Here is a 14,343-nt window from a genome sequence, read left to right on the forward strand (position 1 = left end):
TGTGAAGAGAGGTTTATGGCAGGTATGCAGGAACTGGCTGCCGGCTGCTTACAGCGGAGGCGCATTCATTGCCCCTACATGCACATGTTCCAGCCTGAACTGTTGTGGAAACATTGAACCGCGCAGGCGGCTAATATTTATTGTTGGGTTTTGTGTTACAGTGCAGACTTACTACTTCCAAAGGACGCCTCTGCTTCGGCTCTGGTTGTGCTCTACTCGGCGAAGAAGAGGGGAATCCCAGCAGTCCCTATGCGGCCACTACTTTTTAAGCAAAGATTTGCTAAGATCAGGTGGCTTTTCAGCACTGCATCGATGATTGATCGGTCTGATTCTTTGAAGCCCAGTCGTTATTCTTACTTCTTTCAAAAGCTTTATTCTCTACTGCCAAAAAACCAAAGAGTACAGTTGAGACCCTGGAGACATCATCCGAGATGTACGTTTTTTCTCTCCTCCGGCAGCCCACCCAGAAGAGCACTGCCTTCGATATTTAATAAAGTACACAGTTCTCTTCTTGGTAGGTTTATCGGATCAGTGCCAAGTTACATATACCATCCCAAAGACACCCCCACCCTCACCGACACACACACACACACACCGCACTAAAAGACACGCACACATTCCCTTCTGTACCAATCCTAATTAGCGCGATCCTATTGGAAATCAGAGTGAAGAGTTAAACAGAAATGTTCCAATATGCAGTTAATTTAGACAGCCATCACACTCTTTTTCATAACAAAGACAATCTAATGTTTTCCAGACAGCCTGGAAATAGCTAAGGCCTGCAACGGCTCCATCAGCACGTTAGATAATGTCTTGGCAGCGCGGCGTGAATTTCTGAAACATAAATAAAATTATTAAAGAGCCATGTTGGCGCTGGCGCTAGCGGGTCCCACGGCGCCTCCTGCTGGATCGACACACTATAAACGATGGATACGTAGATTTTTTGTTAGTGCTCAGGAAAAGAAGAAACGGAGAGCACTAACGGACAAGAGGCAAATAATCCAGAGGAAAACTGTGGGTATTTGCGCGTGTGTGTGTGTGTGTGTGTGTGTGTGTGTGCGTGTGTGTGTGTGTGTGTGTGTGTGTGTGAGTGTGTGTAGGCAAGGGTGGAGGGGGCTTTGGGGTGAGGGGAGGAGGCAATATGGCCTACATCAATCCTGTCCTGAATTACTGTCATTATTGTAATGACTTCGTAATGTTTGCTTTCCGGGGCCAATAATTGTTACCAAACCTGGTGTTCAAAGCACAGGTGGACAGCCTGCTCCAGCTCCAGCAGAACCGAGGCGGGGTAGGGGCACTACTTTCAGTGATAGCGAGGTTGGGGCTTCATTAGCGAGACTGGGCTTTCGCTGATGTATCCACATTTGGAGGTGGGGTGGGGGACAGGGCTCTGTTCTTCAAACATGCAACCACCCACCAAAACAGAACAGAACTCTCAGGGAAGATATCTCCCTTTGCAGGCCCCTATGTGGCTCACTGAAGACTTTCTGGACTATAAATCTGTTGCTGTGCAGAGACGTCCAATAATCCCTATTTAAGCACACACACACACACACACACACACACACACACACACAGAGAGAGAGAGAGAGAGAGAGAGAGGGAGAGAGAAAGAAAACTAGAAAAGAAACTACTGCAAAACAAAACTGCACAGACGAATGAGTGCTTGTGTGGAGAGTGAGGTACAGCAAGTAAAGTTGGTACTTTTTATTTTATTCTTTTTTATTTTTTTATTTTTCGCATTACTACACCAGCACTAGCGTGTGAACAAATGATTGTTATCATATTTACTTTCACATCTTTTTTATTCCTGATGTGGTACACATCTACCATAATGGATATGTAAATACACATAGGCTTAAATCACACAAAACTACAACTTGCCTGGATATTTGATATCCTTCATGCTAGAATATTCCAATCATTGAGAGACAACTCAAATATTACAAATATACACATTGGTTTAATTTGTTTTCACAAATAAAATCTGCACATGACTAGTAGGATCAGTTTGAAATTCTAGATCATGTGAGTGAGACAATGGTGTGCCAGTAAAGGTGCAGCAGTGTGTTACAACGGTGCTATCTGTGCCTGCATCATCTGAGCACCTCATGATAACAATGAAGGTCACTAAGTCTTGAAATGTGTCATTTTAGAGCATAGATTAAAGTTCACAGCCATTAGTCTAGCTGTGAGGTAATGTGGTAAAGTAAAAATCTTCCCCATGCAAAACAACTTGGGTTAAATCTTCAGATATAGGAGAGGCATACTTTCACAAAATTGTTTATCATCAAAGAGGACACTAAACATGTCCAGAACAAAAATCACAGATTAGACTGACCTTGACTTATTTAAGATGTTCTAACCATACAGTCCCTCTTGTATCAACTGGCTACCCCCTACTACATCACAAGTTCGGTTTTGGTCGGACTAACACAATAATTCATTTTGTGTCATGTAAACGTACTGACTGGTATGGGCAGTAAGAGGCTCATCTAAGCTGTTTGGAATGGGAGCCTCTGTTTAAAATCTGTATGTTTACGCCATATTTTGTGATATTACATTTTGTACACCGATGCAAACCTTGCATGACGTTGTTGCGGTACGCAACTCTACCAGCCAGTGACCCCCATTAAACCCTATGCTCCATAAAGTCCAGATGAGTGCACCACCCCTACCTCCATCTCCTCACACGTGCACTCAAAATAAGTCCCAGGGCCTCACAGAAATGCCGGAGGCAGCCCACGTCAGCTCCACATCTCACAGTTCAAAGTCACTAATAAAATTAAGAATCGATATGAACGCTTCCAAGTCTTTGTGACGAGCTCATGATTGTGGATTCCTGCACTCTCAACAAAGCATTTCTTTCTCTCTCTCTCTTTCTCTCCATTCCTTTTCTCTTTTCTTTGATTCTGTCTTTCCTTCCTTGAATCTGTTCTTTTTTTCCAGACCCCAGATGGTCTTTTGCAGTCTGACTCTTCAAAGTCGGTTCAGACAGGCTCGCATCAAAAGAACAGATTCCATGGCTTTCAAAGTGTGGTAATTACCAGATGCCAAACACATATGCTGGCCATATTGGATCCGTCACCAAACAGTGCACGTTTTAAATCAATCTACCACGAGACATTGATTCTTTGACACTCAGAAAGGCCTCTAAAACACAATAGGAGACAAAAATGTAATTAAACTGTTTCTTCAAGGAAAGAAACCTGTTTTCTATATGAAAAGGAAAATCATCTGGAAAGCTGAGCAAAATAGAGTTCACAAGCAAACTTTCAGCTCCAGTATATGGGCTGATATCTTAATGTCTTCCATTTCACCCCGCCATAAAAGGAGAGCAATTTGACAGTAAAATGAAGAGCATAAAAAAGAATGAATTTGATCACATTTATTCATGGGACTTTAGACCATACAAAAATTCAACATTTAACCATATCTAAATGCTTTCATAAAATGTCCCCTCAGAAATTAAGGCATGACATCTTTTGGCGACACAGATATTTATTTTTGTTTTTCTGTGCAGCATAAGAATACTGCTCTTGATGGAGGGTCTTCCATGTCTGTTTCTAATTTGTTTTGGCTCATGCTCAGAGGTAGTAAAAAAAAAACACTCAGACTCAGGGCTTCAGCGAGCCAACTGCATAACACATAACATGAACAACACAGAGAGAGAAACAGGACGGGGGGTGAGAGAGAGAAAGAGAGAGAAGAAAAGGGTAGAAAGAGAGAGTGAGAGAAACAGAAAAAGGGGGTGGGGCTGTAAAGAGAGAGAAAGAGAGAGAGAGAGAGAGGAGGCAAACAAGGGTGAGGAAGAGTGGGAAAAGGTAGATGAAGAGAGTGAAAGTAGGAGAAAGAAAGGGGGAGCCTATAAAGAGGGAGAGAAAAGGGGAAACAAGAGTAGAAGGAGGGAGAAAGAAAGAGAGAGAGGGGAGGGTGAAGGAGGGAGAAAGAAAGAGAAAGAGGGGAGGGAGCAGAAAAGGGGAGAGAACGAGGATGAAAGAGAGAGAGAGAGAGAAAGAGAAGGCTATGGAATAGGTGAAAAATGAGGTGGTGGGGGGGAACTGAAAGGAGGGAGGGAGAGAGAACTAGGAATGGGAAGGGTAGAAATCCAGGGAGAAAAGAAGGCCATGGCGGAGAAATAAAGAGCGAGTGTGAGACTTAGAGAGAGAGGGAGGAAGGGGAAGGAGTGGGAGTGGGGGGATAATTCCTGGTGAAAAAGTCACAACCCAGTGTTTGACCACATGTGGCCTGTACGTGCTTCTCCGTCTCTGTCTCTGGGCCTGCCCTACGCCTGTCTCCAGTGGAGCGCTGCTTTGAAACCGTTTCCATGCACTCGCCAGGCAAACTTGCAAACATCTGCATTTTCCATTAGAAGTGGTTTCTGACTGCTGTGTGTGTGGTGTGTGTGTGTGTGTGTGTGTGCGTGCATGTGTGTGTGTGTGTGTGAGTGGGAGTGTGTGTCAGAGGTAGGGGTTGGGAAGGAGAAAGGAGTAGAGGAGAGGAGTGGGATAGGGTGGGGGTGGGAGTTTGTGGATAGAAGTTTGACAGGGCAGAACCAGACAGAGAGCTGGGTGGTGTGTGTGTGTGTGTGTGGGGGGGGGGGATATGCTTGAAGCAGTCATTCAGCTGTGATGGATCCTCTCTAATGTCGCCCAACGATGAGATATTATGAGGTACAAACATGGAATATTTTCAAACTGAAAAAAGTTAATTATATCAAATCCTTCCAAATGAAGTGGTTCTGTATATATTGTATCAGCTTCTTGGCTTTGCAGAAAAGCTCAGAATGTCCTGTAATCAGTTAAAACTCCATTGTTTCTCAAAAGAGGGACAGCCTAATCAAGGCTCGGCTAAATACTTCAATAAATATTTAACAAAGCTCTTACATTTTCTTTTTTTTTTTTGTCACTCTCCAATGAGAGGTCTTTTAACATGAACAAGGAATCATAGCTGTACAGAAACGTAGTCTTGCGTGGAGAGCGTACTGCTTAATTTGATGTATATAGTAACCAATGCATGGCCTCTTGGCCAAATAGAGTCCAGTGAAAGTGGGAAGTGTGTTTTTCTCCCGTTTGCTGAAACGCAGAACTTAATTTGGGTTCCTTCATGTACACAGCAGGCTTCCCCTCCCCCAACATCCCCTCTGGTTGATTGTTCACACCGACAGACATTTTTTTTCTCCCTTCTCTCCCCCTCCTGCTTCCAGAAACCAATAACCTTGTTGAACAAGTGGGAGACTGCCTGGTGCCACGGTCCACAGCCCCGACCAAGTTCCCACAATCCAGTCTGCTAATCTCAAGCGGCTCTAATTGGGTAATCAAGTCAACTTGCCTCCACAGTGCAAATGAGGTGTGATGACCTTTCTGGGGGGAGAAAGGCATGCTCCCCCCCACCCACGCCTGGGACAAGGGCACAGCTTTTCGAGTCCTGTTCCAAGGTGTGGTGCTCTAGATGAGGCTAAAATAAATAAAACGAAAAGTTCCAATAACTTTGAGGCAAAACATCAAACCATCAAATAGTAACACCAGTTATGGCTATTGTGTTTTAAAATGGCGCTGCCCATGTCGCCATGTGCTGCCCATGTCACCCTGTTTCCTACCTTGAAAAAAAGGATTTGGGGAAAGTATTTGAAGACTTGAGGGCAATAAGACTAGTGCTGACATTTAACATTAGTCTACCCTAAAGTAAAATATCAAGCAACAGTAGCCTACAGTGCCTTACTTCATCAGTGATCCATGAGAATTTCTCCAATGAGGATGCTACTGGAGGCAGTCAAGTACATGAATGGCCACAACTCATTTTATCCCGCGTACAATATCACCATCTAGTGTTGAAGCGCTCAAGCCCTGCCAAGTAATAAATAAACAGGAAATCAGGAAAGTTCTTTTTGTCATTGTCATTATTATTTTTGCTAAATTACTAACACAGAGAAAACAATTGGTTTTTTCGATCACACCTATATTGATTTTGACTAATTTTTTAACTGTGCAAACTAAGGAGTATATCATACTGTATCTATATGATGAACAAGGCAGCGTTAAAAAAACATGTCCATTTCTAGGCCTACTATCTATATGGAGCAGTTGCCATATATATACCAAGACTTGGACACTTCAACAGATAATTAGTTTATTGGCTCATTCAGTGTTTGTGACATCTACTCTACTGATTCTGGATCAAACTAGATTTCCTAGAATTGGGCTAGGCATTTCATGTAATTGATTGCCCTAGAATTGGGCACTTCCAGAGACCTGGTGCAGCTGGGGCTGTTGTCCTCTTCTGACTGCCTTTTCCTAGGTGCAGACAGCTAATCCCCTTCCCTTGTACAGCAAAAGTTAAGCCTCTGCTCCTCTCCTGCTTCTCTCTGTGAGGAAGAGAGCGAGGTCACAGCGAGAGACCAGCCACCAGCGCACCATCACAACTATTTCCACGAGGGTTTCCACCAGGGTCAGAGGTCACCCTTTAAACTGCCATGAAAGAGGCACAGGAGCTGAGTATTTCGGATTAAAATGGAACCATAGTCTAAGCCATTTGTGCCTGAGGAGGTGCATTAAGGAGTTTTTTTTCTTTACTCAAGAAAACTCAAAACCACAGGTGCCACTTAAAATCTTTTATGCCACTTTGTCTAATCATACACAACATGCTAATGCTACAAAATAAACTGTAAGGATTACCCTACAAAAATACTTCGGATACTATTTTTCAAATAAAGTTGCAATGCTGTCAAATCAGCATTCCACACTGTATACTGTTCAGCTTTGAAATGTACAGGCATTTATAATTAAATATCAGTGACAGCTGTATCAGCTTATCTGTCTGAACTGCAGAGAGAGACAGGCCTATAGCCAAAAGAAATGGTGTTACAGCTCAGGGGCACGGTTCCTAAAAAATCCATAGTTGCTAACTAAATTACCAACTTTGTTGGTTGCAATGCAGTTTCCCATTGCTAACAGGTTAGCAACTATGGTCCAGGGAAACACACTCCAGATCTCTGCCAGAGCTGTGTCAATACTGCCATCTAGTGGACAATATTGGAATCAAGACAGAGAACAAAATGATACAGATAAACCAACTACAGATGACTCCATTGTGCAATTTAATTCTTGCATTCAAATGCATTTTATTATTTCAAGATATATTTGAGATACGTTTCTAGATTCTCCCTGGACAAATCAGTAGATCGTACTCACTTGACAAACATTTGAACATCATTATATTTTAATAAACACAATTGCAAAAAGAAAAGCGTAATAGGAATCCATTTTATTCCAACACAAGTTGACACTATAAAATGGTCTGTATTCACAATAAATTTAGTTTCACTCAAGAGTGTGGAGAGAGAGAAATACTGGGATGCTAATGCTACAAAATAAACTGTAAGGATTACCCTACAAAAATACTTCGGATACTATTTTTCAAATAAAGTTGCAATGCTGTCAAATCAGCATTCCACACTGTATACTGTTCAGCTTTGAAATGTACAAGCATTTATAATTAAATATCAGTGACAGCTGTATCAGCTTATCTGTCTGAACTGCAGAGAGAGACAGGCCTATAGCCAAAAGAAATGGTGTTACAGCTCAGGGGCACGGTTCCTAAAAAATCCATAGTTGCTAACTAAATTACCAACTTTGTTGGTTACAATGCAATTTCCTATTGCCAACCAACTAAGTTGCTAACAGGTTAGCAACTATGGTCCAGGGAAACACACTCCAGATCTCTGCCAGAGCTGTGTCAATACTGCCATCTAGTGGACAATATTGGAATCAAGACAGAGAACAAAATGATACAGATAAACAAACTACAGATGACTCCATTGTGCAATTTAATTCTTGCATTCAAATGCATTTTATTATTTCAAGATATATTTATACGTTTCTAGATTCTCCCTGGACAAATCAGTAGATCGTACTCACTTGACAAACATTTGAACATCATTATATTTTAATAAACACAATTGCAAAAAGAAAAGCGTCATAGGAATCCATTTTATTCCAACACAAGTTGACACTATAAAATGGTCTGTATTCACAATAAATTTAATTTCACTCAAGAGTGTGGAGAGAGAGAAAGACTGGGAGAGGAGACCATGGGACAGGCTCACATCACCACTAGTATCTGGCCTGATGTCTTCCTACACATGGCCTATAACCTGTGAACCCTGCTCATTCTCACTATGTAATATTGAAAATGTAGTGCGCAGGCCACATGACAGAGGTAAGTACTTTCATTGTCTGAGGTTGTCAGGCATGGTTCATTGAATTTTATACCATTAAAGCATAAGGACCAAAGACAAATAGTTTGTCAAACATTTCAGCTTCTTGGAAAAAAAGTCCCTTTTTCATTAGACAACATCAAAAAGCCTCAAAATGTACTGTGAATTTTAAAAAAAATCTCTTTCATTGCCATTTTAATTGATTTAAAATGGATAATTTACTCCGCTGATCAATTCCATGGATGAGGATGCTATGCAGTGCCTCCTTATCATAGCTTTAGACAATAACTACCCTCCTTGGTGAAGGTAGCAGTAGCTGCACCCTACAAAAGCACCAAATGGAATAAAGACAGTCAGTCCTACTGGTTTAGGCTTTACAGCATTGGTTATAAGTTGGCGTAATACCGATCCCGGTTCTCAAAATCTCGATAGGCAAACTTGGCGTCTTTCTTGCTGTGTGGGATGCGTCCGAAAGGGGCGTGGTCGTTGAAGCAGCTGTCGAAGACCTCGTCCACAACTTTCTCCGCCTCCTCGCGACTCACCTTCCGCACGGCCAGGATGGAGCGCAGGGCCCGCCCACGAACACACTCCTGGGGGGAACAGGGAGGCATGTAAAGGTAAGTGGTATTCCTCTGATGCATTTAACCAAATCTTGCAACGGTCAGCAGTGTTGTGTGTAACACGTTACAGTAACGTAACTACTTTTTTCCCCCCGGATAAAATGTAGTGGAACGTGCTACTACTGAAAATTTGGTAACGTAATGTAGTTCCTTTTTCAAATCGGTGCAACATTACTTTTCCCAGGAACAGATTTGACAGCGACGCTGCTGTCTCAGCTGAGCGCTTGCGCAATAGGCTAGAGCAGATGCAAAGAAGACAGAGCAGATGCAAAGCACTCAACAATGCAATGTGCAAAGTATATTTGCCACCAAGCAAACATTCTTTACACAATGATGGTTTATATGAAAAGGATCTCCTCATAGTGTACATCATAATGGCAGACGTAAGGGGTTATCGTCTCTTGAGTAGTAATGGTTAACACTGTGCCTTTCAGAGGTACAGTGCAAACTAACATTACACTATTTGACAATAGACTTGCCTCCCCTCTCACTTTCCCAGCTCGTCCTGGTTAAATAAAACAGACAGACACATAGACACAGACAGACAGACAAAGCCAAGGTTTTCATTGACATAAGTCATGTTAGCTTGTAAAATGATACCTGATGGTGCTGTTTGAGCCCAAAGTTAAACCTGGAAAGCTCATTGGAGAAAGAGCAATCCCCACTGAGATTAGCTGCACGAATCTGAGAAAGACAACAATACAACCATTATCAAATCTTGAAAAGTGAATCATGCACAGGTATGTCTTATGGTACAACATAATAACATTACGTTTTTGAATCATGGATCATGCAAATTCCTACACTTAAACAATTTCACGACATGCATGACAATTGGTGTAGCCAAGTGAACAATATATGCTAGATTGCTTCACTTAGAAAATGCTGAAGCCACAAAAAACTTTGTGGACCCTCAAAAAACAGTGACATCTGGAATAAGCCATGACATTTGGCACATAAAAACTATGCACTTGACAAAAAATCTCTCACCTCTGAGCAGGCAAGATGTTTGAAATTATTGAACCAGTCAACATGTGCTCGGCAGTGGTCAAAGGCATGAATGAGCTCGTGGGTCACCACTCTGTTCATGTGAGCCTGCTGGTGAATGTTGTTCTGGCACAAGACTATCTAGGGAGAGGGAGAGAGAGATTTGACCATGCTTGCCCAATATGCGCACCTGGGCTGACAAGTTTGGCAGTCATACCAAACCTAAAAATATCCATACACCAAAAAAGAAAAAGAAAAAAATCAGCAAAGGTTTGAAATGTGTAATAACGACGACAGTGATATTCGTCATGGCAATTCAAGGACTTTGCGTTCCTTTTTATGAATTTACCTGCGACGATGTTGCGTCAAAACCTCCGCTGACAGTTCCATCGCAGTCTTCACAGGAGAAATGTCTGTCTTTAAACACCTGGCTAATTTGAAAACAGCACACTTGCCAGTTATGCACGACATCTAGAATGAACATTAGTCAATTACAAATCGAACTTTATTTACATACGTACCACCCTGAATTTTTCATTGCTCCCAGCAAAAGTTTAGCATATGGACCTGTTAAAAAAAATAATTCAGTTTACTGTCAATCATACTAGCTGAAACATTTCCCTTAGCTAATAATGTCATCAACGTTACAAAATGTACACATCATGTTAAGTTCAAATAAACACAGGCATAATGTCAATATTTACTACAGATTTCCTGTTCGTACAACTGTATGCCGTGTACATGCTACGGCAGGCAAGATTGACATAAGTGGAACTTGCAGAAGCAAAACTAGCAAACTAGCTAGCTGACTGAAATAGCTCCGCATACTTGTTTCCATTGCAAGATGAAGCATGACCTGACACTTGTGGTTAAAAGTGAACAAGCTCTCTGCAATCGAGTCTTTTCTATACTTGGGTGAATTTCTTTCGGGGAATAAATTGTAGCCATAGTCGTCCTCTTGTTGTTTACTTTGATCCATTTATTCTGTGCAGTGTCTACCCAGATAGCTGTGCTACATTAGTTACACAGCGAGCTAAGGAGGTCATTCTGTGTTTTGTAGACCACGTGGGCATCACTACGTCAGAGGTTAAAGGCAAAGGTTTCTGCCTTAACCCTTTGTTGACCGGCTGGTGGATCGGTGAAAAGCTCGAATACAGCCATCTAACACAATCAGATACACAGGGCGTGTTGACGTGTTATATTTTAGAATATTAGAACATTTTCACATAGGACATTTTGGATACCTTACCAATATACCATATAGGTAAGGTATATATATATATATATATATATATATATTATTATTAAAATTTCATAAATCAGAAAAATACTTTCAGTAGTCATTTCGCCAGACTAGACATTCTCTGGCCCTACCAACGTCAATGAACTGCAGATGGCGCTAGCTTCTTAGAAAACGAAGCAGCCAAGGTTTTAGCTAGGGCTCTTTAGGGAACTTGCAGAACATTTTTACATGAACATTTTTTGCTTTAGAGACCATTATCGCAGCAAAAAAGTTGCAGAACACGTCTTCATCAAAGTAATGTCGACAACTCGGCAAAAAGCTTTGTTTAATTTTCAGAAGAGGGAAAAAGTTAGACCTTATAATTACAGAGAATAAATATATAATTATGTTTAATTCGTATGTTAAATATTTCAGTGTATCCACCGAATATAAAGAAAAAATGCACAATTAATCTAACGTTTAGAATTTGCCGTTGTCCCCCTCCTTGTTCGAATTCGCACTTGTTGATGTCTAGGTCAAGGGGTGAGTTGAGTTGAGGTGGCTGCCATTGGAAAACACCTGCACGACGGCTGAAACAGAGAAGCTCAAGAAATACATTGTAGTTTCACAGAAAGCGGAATATTACACAAAATGAAGAAAGCAGTGACTGGTGGCCAGATTGCAGATTGGTTCGCTATCGGAACACAGTCTGCCAAAGAAAATGCTGAAAGGGAATTGAAGGAATCCAACCCAGAAGCTAATGCTAGGTAACTTTGCTAACTCGTCAATTTTAGATACTTAGCAGTAAAATGTCAATGGCAATACCAGTCTGTAACTACCACACTACAAACAGTATGATGTGGGAAGTAAAATGAACATAACATAGAAATAAGGAATGATGGGTTTTTGAAATCACCATGTTTTAGGAGTGTCTTAAGCCTGTTCAATTGTCACCTGATTGTTAATGTTGAACACGTGTAAAGTTTGCTATGCAGGTGGCCATCTAGCCAACTCTATCCAACATTTTTGGCATTTAGTTTTCGTGCACATTTTTTTAAAATGTGGTTTTAACGTTAAAAACATTAATGTTAAGTGACAATGTTATGATTGTCGTCTGACATATGGGGTGCTAACAATACCGTCTAGTCATTATGGAATGTAACGTTAGCTTAGCATGCCGTTGACATTATCTGACTCTAAATGGTTAGCAAATTGACGTTAACGTTATGTAACAGAGGTAATGTTAGATGATGAAATTGAATTATCTAGTCTAGTGTTGCTCACAACAGACGTTATCAAAATGAAGAAAAATATTTCTGTGTGTGCCCAGCTCTGGTGACTCAGAAGAGAGGAATTATTCTGAACGCCAAAATGGAGTGAGGAAAATCAGATTGGACAGTAAGTTAAAGGCACATTGTGCACTCCCCTTAAAGAAAAATAATTTCACTGGGCATACTGTGCAAAGACCAACATCAGTAGTTAATGCACCACACTCTGCACATCATTAACCACACCTCCCCCAAAATACTAAATCAATTGCATGGCCCATATTGCTATGTAGCATAGAAATATTATATACCATTTGAAAGCTTGGAATCTTGGGAATCCATACATGACAACAATTTTCATGTACTATCTGTATAGTGCTTTACATTGTCAAATTAATCTTACTTTGTCTCAATTAATTTGTATAAAATGCCCCTGACCATATAGACATCAAGGGCTGTCTGCTGTCTTCATGCATGCACAAATACCCTCATTTAACAATAAGTAATGTCAAGTAGATCCATTAGTATTACATCCTGAACTATGCCATGAGATTTGCTCTCCAAAGCACTCCAAGACTAGCCTAATTTGGTCTTTGTAACGACTAGGTTCATCTGAGCCCCCACCCTCCCTGACCAGCGTTGAATATCCTTCCCTACCGATCACCAAGGACAGACATGAGGTAGGCCCTTAGAGAGAATAAGCAAATACTGTTTAAATTGCTGTTACTCGTATACTTCCCTTGTGTAAATCATTGGTGGCTGTGTGTGTTTACTGACCTTGACCTTGAAAGCAACACAATGTAGTTATTTAACAATTACAAATTACAACATCAGACTCACTTGCAATAGGCAGAATGGAGTCTTTAACACTGGTGATGTGCACCCAGAAGGCCAGATTGAAGAATAACTCGGTTATTAATGAATAACTCAGCTGTGACTTGTCTGTGTGTATGTTCAGTAGCTTGTCCCTCTAAGAAAGAATAATTGTGTGTTCCACAGCTTGTGTCTCTAATAGAGAACAACTCGGTGGTAATCATCCGCGGGGCCACAGGTAGTGGAAAGACCACCCAGGTGCCTCAGTTTGTACTGGACTACTATAATGAGAGGCATGTGCCCTGCAACCTGGTGGTCACCCAGCCCCGCAAGATCGGCGCGTCCAGCATCGCACGCTGGGTTGCACGTCAGCGCAAGTGTGCTCTGGGTAGTTTGGTTGGCTATCAGGTATGATACAGGCAGGGCATAGTTTGAGAGTGTATTGATCTTACAGATGTGCTCCACAGTTCAGACACATTTCTGTGTGAATGTGTGTTCGAGTCAAGTTTTCACTTTTCCGATGGTGTTAAGCTTGTAAATTGACTAAATCGGGTTATGGCAGCTGGAATAAGATGTATGACTCATGCGCAATCGGAATACTGTGATTATTCAGAATAAAACCGGAACATCATGAGCATAGTCATTGTTTAGAATATAATTTCTCTCTCTCTCTCTCTGTCTCTCTCACTCTCTCTCTCCATCACTCTCACACTCTCACTCTCTCTCTCTGTGTAGGTGGGCCTGGAGAAAATGGCGTCAGAGCACACCAGGCTAATTTATATGACCACTGGAGTCCTCCTGCAGAAACTAGTGGGGGCCAAGAGCCTGACTGAGTACTCCCACATCTTCATAGATGAGGTATGAACCATCACGTGCAATTTAAAATACTCAAATAACTGACAGTGTTATAAGTTATTATCCGGTTATTTGCGTTAGCAACGCTGCTCTTTTGAGGATCCATTAATCAAGAGCATAACTGTATGTACTCACCACTGCCGACTTGAGCTGCAAAAGAAGCTCTGGCCACCCTGTCAAGGACACATGTCAAAAAGTATGGGGAAGCTTTTGACGCTTTGGCTGCTCTGACGTGGCAGCATTCTACATTGCTTGTCTTTTGCCGCTGAACCGCGTCATAGCTCATTAGCATAAGGTTGACCAACTTTCTGCTTGACGCTCAAGTTGCTCAAGACGCCCAAAACGCAACGCCGACTGATTTGC

The 14,343-nt window shown here is 41.6% G+C and overlaps 2 protein-coding genes across 3 annotated transcripts in view; one reads left to right on the forward strand and one right to left on the reverse strand.

Moving 5' to 3' along the window:
• Positions 1-7,974: 7,974 nt before the first annotated feature.
• Positions 7,975-11,654, reverse strand: atp23 (ATP23 metallopeptidase and ATP synthase assembly factor homolog). 2 transcript variants are annotated; one of them, XM_042078965.1, is made up of 6 exons: positions 11,536-11,654; positions 10,344-10,389; positions 10,172-10,253; positions 9,826-9,963; positions 9,436-9,519; positions 7,975-8,805 (listed from the first exon to the last, which is right to left on the reverse strand). In XM_042078965.1, exons 2-6 carry the CDS (start codon positions 10,358-10,360, stop codon positions 8,602-8,604), a joined length of 525 nt encoding a protein of 174 aa, XP_041934899.1. In that variant the 5' UTR covers positions 10,361-10,389; positions 11,536-11,654; the 3' UTR covers positions 7,975-8,601. The 2 variants fall into 2 exon arrangements, with proteins under 2 accessions (XP_041934899.1, XP_041934898.1); XM_042078964.1 differs by lacking the exon at positions 11,536-11,654 and adding an exon at positions 10,651-10,888.
• A 24-nt stretch (positions 11,655-11,678) lies between these two features.
• tdrd9 (tudor domain containing 9) overlaps positions 11,679-14,343 on the forward strand; it is a 33,672-nt gene continuing 31,007 nt past the window's right edge. Inside the window, 5 exon segments of the mRNA XM_042078954.1 lie at positions 11,679-11,811; positions 12,375-12,442; positions 12,919-12,992; positions 13,312-13,533; positions 13,861-13,983. Coding sequence (XP_041934888.1) covers positions 11,696-11,811; positions 12,375-12,442; positions 12,919-12,992; positions 13,312-13,533; positions 13,861-13,983 — 603 coding nt within the window. The 5' untranslated portion in view covers positions 11,679-11,695.

Source organism: Alosa sapidissima, chromosome 22 (assembly GCF_018492685.1).
Source record: "Alosa sapidissima isolate fAloSap1 chromosome 22, fAloSap1.pri, whole genome shotgun sequence".
In the NCBI taxonomy this organism is placed as follows: domain Eukaryota; kingdom Metazoa; phylum Chordata; class Actinopteri; order Clupeiformes; family Clupeidae; genus Alosa; species Alosa sapidissima.